Below are 17712 nucleotides of genomic sequence, written 5' to 3'. Positions count from 1 at the left end.
ATTTGTAGACTCTAGTGCTGAAGTGCTGTTTCTATTCTCCAGCAATACTTCTAACTCCAGCCTCTTGATCTTATTTGCTGTTTCAAGGCAAAGTACACCTAACAGATACTCAGGAGAATGAACTGTGATATCTCTCTTGATACAATGCAGGGTTGGAAATCTCTCACTATTACTAATTGCATTACACACTTCAGGAGGCCCTGGATACAACAAAGTACCAGAAACTGTAAATAAATGACTGCAAGCTCTGTGAAATTACTGCTTTCATGATTCTACAGGATTTCTAACAGTCAATAATGTAACCAAACATGATCCAGGTGGCCAGAAAAGTGGGCAGTGAAGGATTCAAAAACACTTTGAAAGAAGAAGTGAAAAAGCAGACAGGGTCCTAAGGAAATATTAATGGATAATGAGTTACATCAACTACACAATACATCGTTTTTTCCAGTAATACTGTACACAGAGGTTTGGGAACACACTGTGAAAGAAGCAAACATATTTAAAAAAGGTGTGACATGAGCACAAATTCCCCCATGAAAACTAGAAGTAGACAGAATTAAATAGCTCCTACTCGAGTGGACTGAGGCAGATAGCAGATTGACTGACTCTGCTCAAACAATGTGAAGGGTGATAACTTGTAGTCCACAATGGTTACTGGCAAAGCCCAGCTCATTACTCTGTGTTTATCCTACATAGGCAACACACAACTGACTGCATTCCTATATTTCACCTCAATATGATTCTAAACCTTAATTATCCAGTAAGCATTACACAGGAGCAAGGCTCATAAAGAAAACAAGGTCTAAGAAACCTAGCAGGAATTTAGTGCAGAGAATAAACTGATCAGTTTAGCTGAAAATACAAAACAAATGTGAGAAATTACAAAAGTAATTTTATTAATTTAATAGCTTCTACCTCAATCTACTTAATAAGTTTGAAAGCCATTGATTAAATGTTTTTTTAAAGAAAATCGAAGGTAAAAAACTTAGTCAGTAATGTATCTGTTTGACTCACACACAGTCCTCTAATTGTAATCATGTTGTCTTCCAGAGTGAAAAGCCATTTATTACCAACCACACTGTCTCTTTATGCATGTCACAACCCTGTGCAAGAATATTTTCATTTGCAAATTAAAACAAACATAGCCAACAATCATGGTAGTTTGCAGCCACACCATATGTTCCTGAATAAAATTCCTTTATACTCCTGTATCATCCTATAGGTTCTGTTCATTTAAATGTGTACATTCCATGTATTAAAGACCAACAGACACCTTTGTACTTCAAAACATTCCTTAAACCAAACACTGTTTATAACCTATATACATAAATGTACATATAGATACAGATTATACTACACTAGCCATGTGTGCCCAACTACGTTGCGCATGTTAAAGTTGTCTGTGAAGGGCTTCCTGTTTAAACGCGGCTGCCAGTCGTGAACTGGGCCCTTCGTCACACAGCATTATGATTTTTTATAAGGGAAACAAAATTACAAAAGAAAACCCTTGGATATTGATTCGATAGGAGCGGTCTACTCGGAATCACTGTCCGAATCGTAATTATGTGATGGTGTAGGAGCATTTCTGCTTCTGTCCATTCACAGTCCGTCTCGTTTTCATGACGCTGTTGTTTCCTCTCACAATGTCTTCTCAACCTTTCTCCAGTCTCGCAGGTTGCTTTGTGGCAATCCAAAGAGTAAGGCAATATATACGGAGCAATGGTTATAAAAGGGGGACACATAGGTATCCAGGCTCTTTAAAGCATAAATAGGGATCACTTCACTGACATGTGAACAAGCCACGGTACAACTGTGAGACGCGCAGCACTCGCCGGCTACAACGTAACAATAATAATTTCCGGAACGTGCTGTTACGTTGTCATTCATTTTACCCACTGTGTTTCTTTCATTCATATGTTACGTAGGCACGCACCTTTTATCTTTGGCAATCTCATTCTCTAACCAGGGCTCAGGAGCTAACCAGCGTAACACTGTCCACCACCCCTTTCGTTATTCCGGCACATTGTTGACATCCGTGAGTAACAACAACGTACTAAACTGGAAGGTGGTCTACGCATGCGTGGAATTCGCGGACAAACAAGGATCAAGATCTAAATGAAGATCTCTTTAGTTAATTTAATGCACAACAATTTGTTTAGTTTGAATGTCTGTGTTTTGAGGTGTGACTGGAGTACTACAGTCTTCAGTAGTATAAGCCTGGAGGAGATTCTTAATGCAATGCCTATGTTTTAGCTGTCTCTCTACTGCCATCTAGTGCTTCTTCTTCTAATTCATTTGCGGACAAACAAAGATCAATATCCAAATGAAGATTATATATAGAGATATCAAAAAAGACTAGGAAAAGGTAAAAAAGAAAAAAAATTGGATGAAACACACGTTTCAATGTTAGTTTCAAAATCTATTAGTGAAAAAATGCCATCGTATATACCTAAAATCAGCATTTACAGATGAATTGCTTCAGTTGCTTTATTTTAGTTAATATCATGGCATATTGAATAGAAATTAAAAACTACAATTTAAATAAAAGGTGACATATTTCTATGAATGAAGCATTCAGATATTAAGTAACAGACAATCACTGGAGGTGAGGGCAGAATCCAACACACTTCTACATTCATAATCTGGCCTATGACAACATTTTTGTATGCATAGGCCTATTCTGAACAATTAAATCAACATTTTTGCAAAGCCAGTACATATGTCAGTAAAATATGTGCTTTGGCATTTCTACACATTGGAAATAAAGGGAATCTCTTACTCGTGTTGAAGAACAATAGTATAACTTTTACAGTTGAATAGTAAAAAACTACAGGAGTTCTGGTTGCTTTTCACTTCACTACATCATCACCATTGTGTACAGTGAGATATTCAGGATTAAGGCTATTAAAATACTCTATAATGCACAAATTGGCATTGAGCATGAGACTACTTTCAGCACCAGTATTTTTTACAGTCAGTCACAAATTAAGTGTGAGTAATCCAAAGCAGAAATCATAACAAAAGCCTCAAAAATCATCACAAATTCCATTTCCAGGAGTATCATGGCTAACATTTACTTTCAATAACTAATGATTAAGATAAGTAAAATGGAAATGTGTCACTGTACAGATAAGAAATCAAAATCAATGCCCAAAAACTGTCTCAAGAAGCAAGACACCTTTTGTGTGTGTCCTTTTTTGTAAGTAAGTAAGTACATTTTATTTTCACAGCACCTTTCAAGAATGTGCTGTGTCATAAAGTGATTTACAAACAGTCACTTACACAAAAAAGAGCTAACAAATCAAAACCAGGAATAAAATGCAAAGACATACAAAATAAAACTTGATAATACATAAAAGCACACTGGAACAAATCAAGATCAGGAATAAAATGCATCAGTAATGTTACAAAAGCAAATTTACACAAATTAAAACCAGGATATTTTGCACAGATCTTCTCAGTACAACACAGTAAGGTTACTGAATTGTAATATTCCTTAAAATATTTAGTTCCATGTTTTTTCCTTACTTCCTTACCTTTTTCTTTTCATTTTATAATCTTTTATTTTATAAAACCTTATTTAGAATTATGAATTATCTGATACATGAGAGTTGCTGCAAATGTTTTAGTACTAGATAACTAATGCTTTATAATGTAATTCAATCAAGTAGTGTCTCATTATTTTGCTCTCCTTGCAACTCACGTTAACTTTATAAAAGCCCACCGTGTGCAAAAGGTGTAATGCATTTTGAGCAAGCTATCATTTTTTAATATAGCACATACAAAGTTGAGCTCCAATAGCAACCAACAGTAAGCTTGCATCTCTTATTTCATTCATATTAAGGCATTTCTGTAAACAAAATCACAAATGGATTGATTCATATTAATGTTTTTTAGCATTAGGGTTCAAGCCAATAATTATTTGTCTGCAGTTTGCAAGTTAAAAACTTCCACAGTTTCTCTGCTAAATATTTCAGCATGGTGTAAAGCATTTTAGCATTAGTTTCTATCAGGCAGCTCAAGACTTAGCAATATAATGGTATACTTTTTGGAAATCAGATTTTACTATTCAACAAAAACGTGTTAATCCAAAAAATCATCAAATAGTGACACCACAGGTCAGGTGGCTGACAGCTGTATATAGCAGAGGGGATGAAAGGGAACAATTTTAATCTTCACCACTTTATTTTAAATTATTGAAATCCCTTTTCCCTTTTAAACTTATTAATACCTATTGTTTGGAGTATGAAGTGTAAGCACAAGACTGCAAGAATAAATAAAACACTGTAGGAGGCACAGCCTTCAGATGGAGAGCCCCTAAAAATCTCAAATGGACTGACTACCAATATTCACCGAGCAATATCAATAGAGGGGTCTGATGGCTTCTTTTTATATTATAATATTGCTTTACATATACAACATATTGCGTAAAAATAATAAATAATGGGAAAATGTCATCACAGGACACACTCACATATCACTCACAGAGGACCAATTTAAAACCACATCTCTGGGCATGTAAGAGAAAATTGGATTACTCTGAGCAAAACCCAGGAAGTACAGGGAGAACACGCGAACTCTACACAGACAATCACTGAGTGTGGGGCACTGGGACCATGAAACTGCAGCGCTAACCATGTGCCAATATACCACCTTCTGCAAATAAATGCATGCCATGAATATAAACTTTAACTAAATATATGGAGAAATCTGTAAATACTGTATATCCAAAAGATAACATTTATATAAACTATTTAAAAAATAAATAATAGCGATATATTGATAAATGATTCTTTTTTTACTATTTTCTAGAGAAGTTGATTCGTATTTTTTATTTGCCCTTACTGCCATCACAATGTTCAGCTTATTTCCGACCATTTTTCTGTTTCATTAATTAAATCTGCTCATCTCCCTTTTAGATTCTTATTTTGGTCACTCACCTACTGTATGACACCTGCAACCGACTTAAGCAGAGTCACATTCCCCGGCCCACCCTTCAGTCTTTTTGTCTATTTCTAGTGGTTTCTGACACAAAGCCAAGTCCCCTATCCTACTGAGTTGCCCAGTTCTTAGAAGGAATCTCTGAAAAACATACAGTTTAAGGAGTACTGGCCAGGCTCAAGTGGCACTCATCTGGCAATTTGTGTACCGCCTTATATACAATATACTTTATGGAAATATTTCTACATATGTACATTTGTGTCATGTTTGTTAGGAATTTATGAATTTATGCCATTGCTCTGCATTAGCTGGGATCCCCCTTTAGAGTTTTCATAAGACAAAGCCAATTTATGGATTATGTAATTTATTTGTACATGTGGACCATTGCATTAAACCATACTTTAAGTTTTGAGAATGACTCAAGTATTAGTTTCACAAGGTTTGCTGCTTCAGTGTTTTTAGATCTTTTTGTCAGATGTTTCTATTGTATACTAAAGTATAATTATAAGCATTTCATAAGTTTCAAAGGCTTTGATTGACAATTGCATAAAGTTTATGCAAAGAGTCAAAATTTGCAACTCTTTTTTTTTTTAAAGACCTCTGCAATTATCCCTGGCATGTTGTCAATTAACTTTTGGGCCAAATCCTGACTGATGACAGCCCATTCTTGCATAATCAATGCTTGGAGTTTGTCAGAATGTGTGGGTTTTTGTTTGTCCACCCGCCATTTGAGGATTGGCCACAAATTCTTAATGGGATTAAAATCTGGGGAGTTTCCTGGCCATGGACCCAAAATGTTGATGTTTTTATCCAGAAGCCACTTTGTTATCACTTTTGGCTTATGGCACGATGCATCCACCAGTGCAGAGCTTGCTCAGGAATGGCAACAGGCAGGTGTGAGTAAGGCGAAGATTTTTGTAGGATAGTCTGGTGTCAAGAAGTAGTCTCACTCACAAATTTGACTATGGACACAGCCATGAATAAAGAATGGTACCAAAACATCCTTCAAGAGCAACTTCTCCCAACTATTCAAGAACAATTTGGTGACCAACAATGACTTTCCAGCATGATGGGAGTGCTGTGTCATAAGGCAAAAGTGATAACTATACTGAAATGCTTGTAATTCTACTTCAGTATACTGTAGAAACATCTGGCCAAAAGATCTAGAAACACTGAAGCAAAACCAATACTTGTGTCATTCTCAAATCTTTTAGCCATGACTCAAATGGACTGTATGAATGTTGAGCAAAGATCTGAGAATCACTATGTGAATCACTGCTTTGTAATAGAGGCACAGAGAAGAAGGCAAAGAGGTAAAGGAGAGAATTAATTGATAATAATGATTGCTATAGACATACCAGTTTAATCATCATCCCTAAGACTGCACAAAACAGAGAAAGGAAAAGCTGGGTAGCAGATGCAGGAGCTAACCTGCTTAATTCTCAGTAATGGTCATTTAACCAGACATTTGCTTGTTTGGTTTATTATGTCTTACACTACATTATTTATGAAAAGTGACTATTACAACAGTAACATAACGTTAAATAATGTTTTAATTTTGTAAAACAGGGCCATCCTATCTGTTAGCTATTCATCCATAAATGCAGGATGGGTTAATGTGGGGATGTGCCCTGCAGTGAATTAGGCCACCCTCAAGGAAGGTCCCTACACCCTTGTTCTCTTAAACACCAATACTGCTGGTCAGATTTTTGGACTATGTACTACTGTTGTTAAAGATCGCTACATAATGAGTGTTAAGCACCTTGCATGTACAGATGGTGCTACATTAATAAAATGAACTATTATCTTAATTATGTATAGTTTGACAGTAAACAAATTCAGGAATATTTAAATGATTCTAAAGACAAGCATAAGGCTTTGATGCACTATAAATAGCATAGAAGCAAACAGTAACAGCAGAAAATTCAACAATGTTGTGTTCTAAGTCAATTGTCATTTCCTGCCAGCATGCTGGAGTGTCACCGCAATCACACACAGTCTGTCATTCACAGCAGGTGCAATGCTCAAATCATTTTTAAATCCACAGTATATTAATTATTTGACTATAGATATAATTAAATACTTTACCTTGTTTGTGTGTTTTTAGCTGCAGGGTTCCCATAAACTGAGTTGGCCTATATAAACAAATGCACCATGAAAAAATAATGATGCTATAGGATATTACCCTAATCTGATCAGTGAAAAATGCCCAGAGAGAGTAACAGTGTTCATTTCTGAAAACTGTGCATCTGAAAAGTATGCACGATTATGCAGTAATAGTGCTTAGCTGCATGAAATTACAATATATGAAATTAGAAAGAAAAAAAAAATCTTAAGCAGAATTACTAAAACTAATGAACCACTGGGGCGGCACGGTGGCGCAGTGGTAGCGCTGCTGCCTCACAGTTAGGAAACCCGGGTTCGCTTCCCGGGTCCTCCCTGCGTGGAGTTTGCATGTTCTCCCCGTGTCTGCGTGGGTTTCCTCCGGGCGCTCCGGTTTCCTCCCACAATCCAAAGACATGCAGGTTAGGTGGATTGGCGATTCCAAATTGGCCTTAGTGTGTGGGTGTGTTTGTGTGTGTCCTGTGGTGGTTTGGCACCCTGCCCAGGATTGGTTCCTGTGTTGGCTGGGATTGGCTCCAGCAGACCCCCGTGACCCTGTATTCGGATTCAGCGGGTTAGAAAATGGATGGATGGATGAACTACTGCAGTGAATTTATTTCACATCTACTGAGACTTTAAGTACCTTGAGTTTGGTTTCTGACAAGAAATCTAAAACAAAGTTGAACTGAATTTGAACAGTACAGAAATACCTTTCTGCTCCGTGTCCTGGTTTTCATCTTTTTGGTCTTGTCACTGTCAGTGTGTGAAGTTTGCACACTCTCTCCATGTTCACATGTGGGTGGCCCCAATAATGTGGTTTTCAGCAATATCCAAAAGCAATGTTTTAACTATTATAATAACTGAATTGTTATGGTATAATTAATTGCTTGCATACAAAAAATGATAAATCAGCCTGTCCGAAACATTTGACACATACGATAGCACATCCACCATCAAAACAGTATACTACAGTTATGGATATTAGTATTTAATATTTGATCCTGACAATACCTAGAAGGGAAGATGGCCATTTGGACTCAGCTAACTGGAATGTTTCTTAGATAATTACAAAGGACATTGACCCCACAAATTTTTCTTCTCCATGAATTAAAAATTTCATTTTTTTCTCCTCTAAAACTAACCTGTCAATGCTTTTATTAATTTAGCTTGTACTGAAATAAAACAAAATAACAAGTTTGACAAATGAGCTCAGTTGGATACCCAGTAGCTAAAGTAAGTTGTACCAAGAACTCATCTGATAAGTTTTAAAAGTTGTCAAGGTTTCCATGTCAAGCACATGTTTTGGTTATCTTATATATAAACATCTATGCATGGAAGTGTGTGTGTCTGTCCAGCCCGGAAGTGAGAGGTGGAGTCGGGGTAAGGGGTCCACCTACGAGGATACACAAGCAAGGCCAGCATGTCGGCAAAGCGAAACATCCAAAGAGTCACTTGCTTAGTGGCTAATACAGAAGCAAAGCAAGCACATCAGCAAAACGATGCAAGCATGTTGGCAACATGAAACCTCTTAGGACAGAGATGCCCAAAGTAGTTCATTCCAATTACCTGACATCTCTACATTTCAATTTTTGTTTCTGATGATTTTAACACTTTCTAGGACCCTGTGCTTTTTACAGCACAGGCTTACCCAGCAAGTTTGTTATAGATGTCCATACTTTGTGTGAATCCTTTCCACCTGTGTACTCAAGTACACAATTCACTGTTTAACCAAAAAGATGTTGTTGGATCAGTTTTCTCGATTTATTTGTGAGCTGTGAAAACCTGGATTAGGTCCCCAAGTAACATTTTTCTATTGAAAGCTAATATGGTTTGATTCTCTGTGATTCTTAAAGTGGGACATGATTTTTACTGCTGGTATGTAGCTGGTTACTCTTCGCTGCACAGCTTCAAAAGCTGCTATTACTTTTCTGTAGTATGATGAGCACAACTGCCCAAAGATGTAATCTTACATTATACTGTCAGATCATAACATCCCTTGATTGATATTCAACATTTTGTACAATTTAAACTAGCATTTTAGTTGCCTTTTCTATTGCTTCTGCACATTGCCTTGATGATGAAAATGTATCAATGTAAATGCCCAAATCCTATTAAGTTACATCATGTAGGTCAGTATCATTCACCTTGTACTTATACTGTATAAAATCTATAAGCATATTACATGTACAAGATTTTCCTTTATTGCATGAAAATACAAGATAAGGTTCATTAAGAGCTCTAGAAATAGTGCAACTAAGATCACACTGAAAATTAGGATTGGCTCCTGCCTTCCACACATTGCAGCCAGGACAGAGTCCGATTCTCCACTATAAGTGGTTTCAGAACATAGATGAGTGACTGAATGACATTTAATTAACTGGTACAGTAAAAAAGCTCAGAGCCATTGCACGCTATATAGGGTAAGGCAGAAAAAAAGATATTGCAATAAGCAAGAATGTGTATTTTTTATAATTAAGACAGACACAAGATTTGATAGGAAATGAGGACATCTGTAAAATTATCTTTCACTAAACAACATTAAAATGCCTTTAAAGGTTCCTGACAATGTAATACCCTGGAAATAATCCAAAAAGGACTCTTTATCTTCTACAGCGAAGATTATGAAAGACATGACACCAAAGAAGATAGATAGATAGATAGATAGATAGATAGATAGATAGATAGATAGATAGATAGATACTTTATTAATCCCAAGGGGAAATTCACAAGTGCAGAGAGACAGCCTCAAACGTTAATAATCAATAATCAGGAGTTGGCAACTGTAATCCAAGGTATCTGCACAACCAGAACAAACAGCTACAAACCAGTACACAAAAAAGGTTTTAAATAAAAAAAAAAATCATATTATGCATAAATATTGAAATTAGAAAAAATACTATTGTCTATACAACTTTAACTTCATACACGTCATATTTGTGTTTTGTAGCATGTTATCATATTATGTGATGATTTACTTTATTAACATATCTGACATGGTTTACATATTTTATGACATATTTGAATATTATTCTTCAAGCTTTATAAAGTAAAATGGACATTCTAAAAATCAAACTGCTTCCTAAATTGTTGAACTTTGTTCGAATAAAGCAAATAATTATTCTGCTTACATATTAATTAATGAGTCAAATCCACCAAATTAAAATCTGCTTTTTCGAGGATTGGCAATATTTGCAACCACCTTAGAGGGCCACCGAGAGTTCGATCAATAATTTAAAATAAAAATGTGTACCGTTAAGAGGTGACCATAGCTCGAAAAGTACGGTTACTTTAGTCAGTGCTAACAGGGAGGTGACTAAAGTTACAGGATAAAGACAATGAATCTTCAAAACTACTGTACTTTAAAAAAATACAAACTGAAAAATAATTCATAAACATACCTTCAGTATTTTTTCAGCAGTGATCACCACTAGAGTTGGAAAAAATATGAATAGATTAAAATCATAATTGTCTATTTTTTTTCATTTTAAGCATACAATATACAGCATACATAACTCTATTTTGGATGGGATATTAAATAATAGGGGATGGAAACTGTATATACAGAAGTAGCATTCCATCCATTGCTATCACATCACCTTATATTCCTACTGCTCCTGTATGTAATGAAACTGTATGGACTGATTTTCTCTGTATAGGTTTATATATATATGGAACAGTGTATTAGTAATGAAGACTGTTTACTTTGAAATCCAGAGACTGGGGATTCATTTCTGGATTGGTTACTGTGTATGTGCATTTTTACTAGTGGCTAAACATCAGGTGGGAGAAAATGTATCCAACAATGGAATGATGTGTGGTGTGGCACCCATTGCTACTGAGATGGACCCCACCTCCCTCCAATTAATCCTCAATACTGTAATAGTTAAAGCAGTTTCAGAAAATGGATAAAGCCATAATTAAATTGGTTCAAATGAAGTTTTACTTTACTGTTTACATTCATTGTTTCTCTCTTTTTCTGCTATGTGAAGGTATATGGAATTCAGTTTCAGACTAAATATCTTTTGGCTCTCTGAAAAGCATAAATAATATTGTACAGTCCCTGAACCTTCTTAGAATAACAGCTTTTTTATTTATTGTTTTTCTGAACATGCTTATTCCAGCTCAGGGACATAGGACTTCAGGAATCAATCATAACAGTGCTGGCTGGGCCCACGGGAGCTACCAGATCTGAATACTTTGTTGTTCCAACCTGCAGTGCACTCATACATTCACCTTCACTCAGAGTGAGTAGAGTCAATAGTCTTGGTGTATCTTTGTCATGACGGAGAAACTAAAATGTCCACAGAGAATCCTCACAGGTACAGTGGAACCTCGGTTCAGGAACATCTCGGAACACGTACAAATCAGTTTACAACCATAAAGTTTGCCAAACTTTTGCATCAGTTCACGACCACACACTCGGTATACGAACAAGCCAGTTTCCCTTTTGGTTTGTGTGTGCCGATGATGATTTACGCACATGTTCACTCTCTCCCTGTGCAGCGAGTGAGGGAGAGAGTGACACACACACACAGACACGCGCGAGAGAGACACGCACACACACAGACGTGCGCACGAGAGAGACACACACACAGACGGGTGTGCGAGAGAGACACACACACACACAGACGCGCACCCGAGAGAGACACACACACACACAGACGCACGCGCGATAGACACACACACACGCACGTGCGAGCGAGTGAGTGAGAGACGGCTGGACGCATAAGGCCGAGAAAGCAGTTAAAGAATGGAACAGGCTTGTTTTTTAAGAGACAAACACGAGCATTGTTTTAACCTCGTTGTATTTAATGAAGACTTTTTTCTATTGGATTTTAACCTCCACTTCACTTCTGTTTACAGCGATCGGTTTGTAGCGTGCAATTTTGAGATGTTACTTTTCTTGGTGGTTTATTAAATTACAGATTTTTCAAATGTTAATTTTTTTCCCCTGTGCTTAAAACTCATTAAAAAAAGTGTAATACCTATACAATAACTATAATCGTAATAAACGAACAATAAAACAGCGCAGAAGCCGTGGATTAAATAATAAAGGCAGCAGTTATCAGCAGGGAGACGTAAATATCGTGGCGAAGCAAGGAAGGGAATGAAGAGACCAGAGCGACGGACGGCCTTATATAGGCAGGCAGCCAACAAAGTGAGAGGCGTGGGGATGGGGGACCCAACGGCGCCTCACACGGCGACCAAGCTGCAGGCTATGGACATATATATGTACATAAGTAGGATTCAGTTAGCGTTGGGAACCCGCGTACCAAATTTCTTGAAGATGGGCCCATAGGTAACAAAGGCCGTTGGAAAGTTCAATATGTTGGCCGACAGTGGCGTCATACCACCGAAATAAGTACGTACATCGGTTTCGGTTTGCGCAGGGAAGCCGCCTACCAAATTTCGTGAAGATGGGGCCATAAACAAGAAAGTTTAACATGGCGGACATTGTCGACCGTTATGACCATTACGAGTAGAATTTCAAAATTAAACCTGCTTAACTTTTGTAAGTAAGCTGTAAGGAATGAGCCTGCCAAATTTCAGCTTCCTACCTACACGGGAAGTTGGAGAATTAGTGATGAGTGAGTCAGTGAGGGCAACAAAGACCGTTGGAAAGTTCAATATGGAGACTGACAGTGGCATTATACCACCAAAATAAGTACATACATCGATTTCGGTCAGTGCAGGGAAGCCACCTACCAAATTTCATGAACATGGGGCCATAAATAAGAACGTTTAACATGGCGAACGTTGTCGACCGTTATGACCGTTACGCGTAGAATTTAGAAATGAAACCTGCTTAACTTTTGTAAGTAACCTGTAAGGAATGAGCCTGCCAAATTTCAGCCTTCTACCTACACGGGAGAATTAGTGATGAGTGAGTGAGTGAGTCAGTGAGGGCTTTGCCTTTTATTAGTATAGACTAGCAAAATACCCGCGCTTCGCAGCGGAGAAGTAGTGTGTTAAAGAAGTAATGAAAAAGAAAAGGAAACATTTTAATAATAACATAACATGATTGACAATGTAATTGTTTTGTCATTGTCATGAGTGTTGCTGGCATATATATATATATATATATATATACACATACATATCTACATATACACACACACACATACATACACATATCTATCTATCTATATATCTATCTATCTATATCTATATATCTATCTATATGTATATATCTATCTATCTATCTATATAATCTATATATCTATATCTATATATCTATATCTATATATCTATATCTATATATTGTGGTCCGCCCAGGAGGACCAGAGGACGGCTTGTGCCTCCTCCAGACCGCGAGGGGGCGTCCGTCCTGGTTATGTTGGGGGCCTCAGGTAAAGGGCTTGGAAGCCCAGCCCTGTAGGGACCCATGGCCACCGCCAGGTGGCGCCCCGATGCTGGTATATCCCGTGTGGTCACCGGCCACGCCCAGGAGGACCAGAGGAGGGCTTGTGCCTCCTCCAGACCGAGAGGGGGCGTCCGTCCTGGTTATGCTGGAGGCCTCGGGTAGAGGGCTTGAAAGCCCAGCCCTGTAGGGACCCGTGGCCACCGCCAGGCGGCGCCCCAGTGCCTGATTATCCCGGGAGCCCGGCACTTCCGCCATACCAGGAAGTGCCGGGGAAGACGACAGGGGACACCTGGACGGCTTCCGGGTGCGCAGCCGGCACTCCGCCACACGGGGTGTGTCCGCGGAGATTGCCGGGAAGCAGCTGGAGCCCATCCGGGTTCCTATAAAAGGGGCCGCCTCCCTCCAGTCATGGGTGGATGTCGGGTGGAAGTGGACAGAGCTGAAGAGAGGACGGGAGGCGGTCAAAGAAAAGGCACAGAGATTGTAAGGCCTGGACTGTGGGGAATCGGTGCAAGAGGCACTGGGGTTTTCTGCACGTGACTTTTGTTTGTATATATTGTAAATAAACGGTGTGTTGGGGGAAACAAAGATGTCCGTCTGTGTGTGTCCGGGCCAGCGTTTACAATATATATATACAAAGTATATATATATATATATATATATCTATATCTCCTTTGGGGTGCGAGCAGCTGTTGCTTGGGGTGCCAGAATCCATCGAGGAAGAAAAATTAAAAACATTATTTGTACAAAATCTTAATTTATCTATCCATTCCTAAATAATTAAATGGGCAGGCTATTTCGTATCACTGCAATACGCTGCTTGTTAAAACAGATGACTCCTGCTCTTACGTGCACTTAGTGCTGCGTGGGTATTATGAACTATCGTATCTGTTCAAGTTCTATTTAAATTTTAAATATAAGTAATTTTTATTTAGTCGACAGCAATATGTTTAGTAGGAATGTAAGTTAAATTTAGTCATCATTGTATACATTTTTCTTCACCATAGAAATTTAAAGACTAAATTCAACTTCCATTCCTACCAAAGATATTTCTGGCGACTAAATAGAACCTACTTATATCCAAATTCGAGCTATTGAGCTGTCGCCTGCCTGCCTGCCTGAATAAGTAACTTTTTTACCGTTCATTTAATCATGGCTAGTCGTGGAAAAAGTATAAAATGGAAGGAGGATTACACTGAGTATGGCTTTACCAAAACAATTATTGGTGGCGAATAAAGTATCCATTATTCATAAAGCTTCAATTGGTGATCTGTTTTTCTGTGTTAACCTCATATTTTTTCATACTTCTCAAACCAAGGGGGTGCGAGGGTAAAATGAATCGGGAAGCACTGATATATATATATATTGAATATATTGAAATAGTTTTACTGTCAAATAATGCAAACAGTACGCGGCACATATTTTGCCCTAATTCTGGGCTCATCAGGTGTACACACTCACTGCACCCCCTCTCGGGAATCGAACCTCGGATGTCAGCGCTAGAGGCAAAGCCTCTCATGTTGCGTCACTGCGTGTGGTTCGTTTATTTGACAGTATGTAGATCGGGGTGTGTGTATATATATATATATATAAAAGATAACTCCTGTAGCCACAATAAATGCCTTTATTGAATAGACAAACCAGGGATGAACAAGTTCCTTTCTACTGCAGCCACAGCCGTGACACACGTAAAAAACATCAATAATAACTCATAAACTTGCAATATTATTTAGGAAAATCGCAACATTTTACTCACCAAAAATTCGGATTATTTGTAAATAAAATCCAGAGTCCTCTCTTTCCTCAAAAACAGTTTAATTACTTTGTTGTACGTTTTATCCGTGCGCTTCAGTTCCATTAAAACCTCACTTTCTATCCCCATCGAAGCTAATGCTAAAAGGCGAACCCGCCCTATGGTATTTTTGGCATAAGTTTCAATTCGCTTTATGGCTGAAAAAGCAGTGTACACAGGAATGCTCACCGCCAAATATACCAATGTGAACAGCTGCCCCATGCTCTCATTCAGATTTTTCTGATGAAGGAAGTCAAGGAGATCAGTGGGAGATTTTCCTGCAAAATCATCCATGGCATAAATTACAGTCAGTTCTGTTTTTAGCCGAGACAGATCAAAAAGCGGTCCGTGGCTCTTGTGTTAAAGTGGAGAAGGCTGCATGCATGAAATTTTTCTTGTATTCCCGAAACTTCTGGGGCTCGAGGAGCGTGGAAAACATCAGGTTTTCGTGGTCTTGAAATCTGGTCTGTGTCTGGCAAGTAATATTGTCCAGAATCCTGCCATGGAGTTGGCCGTAGTGCACGCGACGATCTTTCGCTCAGAGCGTTTGTGGTGCGTTCAGTGGCCTCGGAGAGTTCCTCATATCGGCTTCTATCCAAACAATGGGTCTGAATACGGTGACGTTGCCGTACATCTGCTAGAGGGCCCTACTGACACCAACATAAAATCTGATTGGTTGAAGCAACATGTTAATCAACATTTATTCTGTGTTAGAGTGCCTCCACAACAGATTGTGAAAGCCTCTCTGCCTGGCAACAAATGATGGCTGAAATGTGATTGGTTAAATGCTTTAATACGAAACTCCACCTCCCACGGCTATTGAGCTGTAGTTTATTCTCTCTGCCTGGCAACAAATGACGGCTGAAATGTGATTGGTTAAATATTTTAATACGAAACTCCGCCTCCCACGGCTATCGAGCTGCATTCTATTACAGTATATGGACAAATATACGTTCCAGTTATGACCATTACGCGTAGAATTTCGAAATGAAACCTGCCCAACTTTTGTAAGTAAGCTATAAGGAATGAGCCTGCCAAATTTCAGCCTTCTACCTACACGGGAAGTTGGAGAATTAGTGATGAGTGAGTGAGGGCTTTGCCTTTGATTAGTATAGATTAAGCTGTGCATTCTATGGTATGTTTAACTATATTTGTGCTTAAAAATCTTTAAAAAATATATATATTTACATACAGTTCGTACGGTCTGGAATGGATTAATTGTATCTACAAACAATCCTATGGGGGAAATTACTTTGGTTCATGACCAAATCGGTTTACGACCAGAGTTTTGGAACGAATTATGGTCGTGAACCGAGATTCCACTGTATGTGAAGAATATTTTGACACCACATAAGTAGTCACTTCACCATGGTTTGAGCTCAGTCCTCTGAAGCTGTAAGGTAGCAGTGCTAATTACAACACCATCACTGAAACATTATGGGAAAATTAAACTATATAGCTTGGGCACTCCTGCTGGGACACTGAAAGTAGACATGGCTTGTTCAAGAGGCATACTTTAACTTGCAAGAATACTTAAAATAATGCAGATACTGTTACCATGCTTAACTTGAGACCACTGGATACCTCTGTCACCATGAGCAATAAACGTGGACTTCAGTTTGCATCACTCATGAATTGTGTGACTCCCTGCAATAAACATGGACTTTGATATTCTATAAATGCACCTTTGTAAAAGTGAAATTTTTAAAGAGCATTGTTACAGAGTTACCCCTCAAGGTGGCAGTTTTAAATTTAGTGGTGCTGAAGTTTGACGCCCACCACTTGAGCTCCATTAGATTTTCAAGATATGTTAGTAGGGAAGGTTCCTCTTTTAGATTTTGGAAATGGTTATGTCTTTATGCAACTTTTTAATCATTTGTAAAATTTTCTGTGCCTCATTCAACTAAGTGAGAGTGTTTTTGTAATTTCTATAGAAAAGTGTGCCAATTTTAAAATGGCAGTGAAGAAATCAAATTTGCAAAAATGTTGGGAAGAGCACAGACATGCTTTTGATATCAGGAGAGCATGTACTCAGCTTCCCTGGTTTTCAAAGCTGATGCTAATCTCTAAGAAAGGTCTTACAAAGTAAAATAAATTTTTATGCTTGCTACAGTATCCTTTCTCCTTTTTACAAGCATTATGGATAGATCAAATGGGAAGAGGGACACTACTTAAATTACACAGCAGGCCATGGGTTTCAGACTCAGACCCTGGAAGGCCACTGTGGCTACCCATTTTTTGTTTTAGCTGCTTTCTTCATTAATATCCTACTTTGCTTTAATTTTAAGTGACTCATTTTTATGATACATACCCCTTAATTGATTCTTTTCTCCTTAATTAATAGTCAAAAATGGAAAGTAAGCCAACTCATAACAAGCTAACTTGATATAATTTCTATCTATCTATCTATCTATCTGTCTATCTAATTTGTACCTCTCAGTCCATGATATATTTGTTTCAATAAAATTTTTGCAAAGGAAGAAATGCCTAATACCATGTTACTTTTTAAAGG

At 38.0% G+C, this 17712-nt stretch overlaps 1 protein-coding gene across 3 annotated transcripts in view; it reads right to left on the bottom strand.

Annotated features, from left to right (window-relative positions):
* zak (sterile alpha motif and leucine zipper containing kinase AZK) overlaps positions 1-17712 on the bottom strand; it is a 214693-nt gene that overhangs the window by 138394 nt on the left and 58587 nt on the right. For all 3 annotated transcript variants that reach the window (XM_039757639.1, XM_039757640.1, XM_039757637.1), the window contains exon 6: positions 10443-10471. In XM_039757639.1, the coding sequence (XP_039613573.1) occupies positions 10443-10471 (29 nt within the window). The remainder of the gene's footprint in view (positions 1-10442; positions 10472-17712) is intronic.

Source organism: Polypterus senegalus, chromosome 6 (assembly GCF_016835505.1).
Source record: "Polypterus senegalus isolate Bchr_013 chromosome 6, ASM1683550v1, whole genome shotgun sequence".
Taxonomy (NCBI): domain Eukaryota; kingdom Metazoa; phylum Chordata; class Cladistia; order Polypteriformes; family Polypteridae; genus Polypterus; species Polypterus senegalus.
The sequence above is the reverse complement of the archived record's forward strand: the minus strand, read 5'-3'. Positions and strand labels throughout refer to the sequence as shown.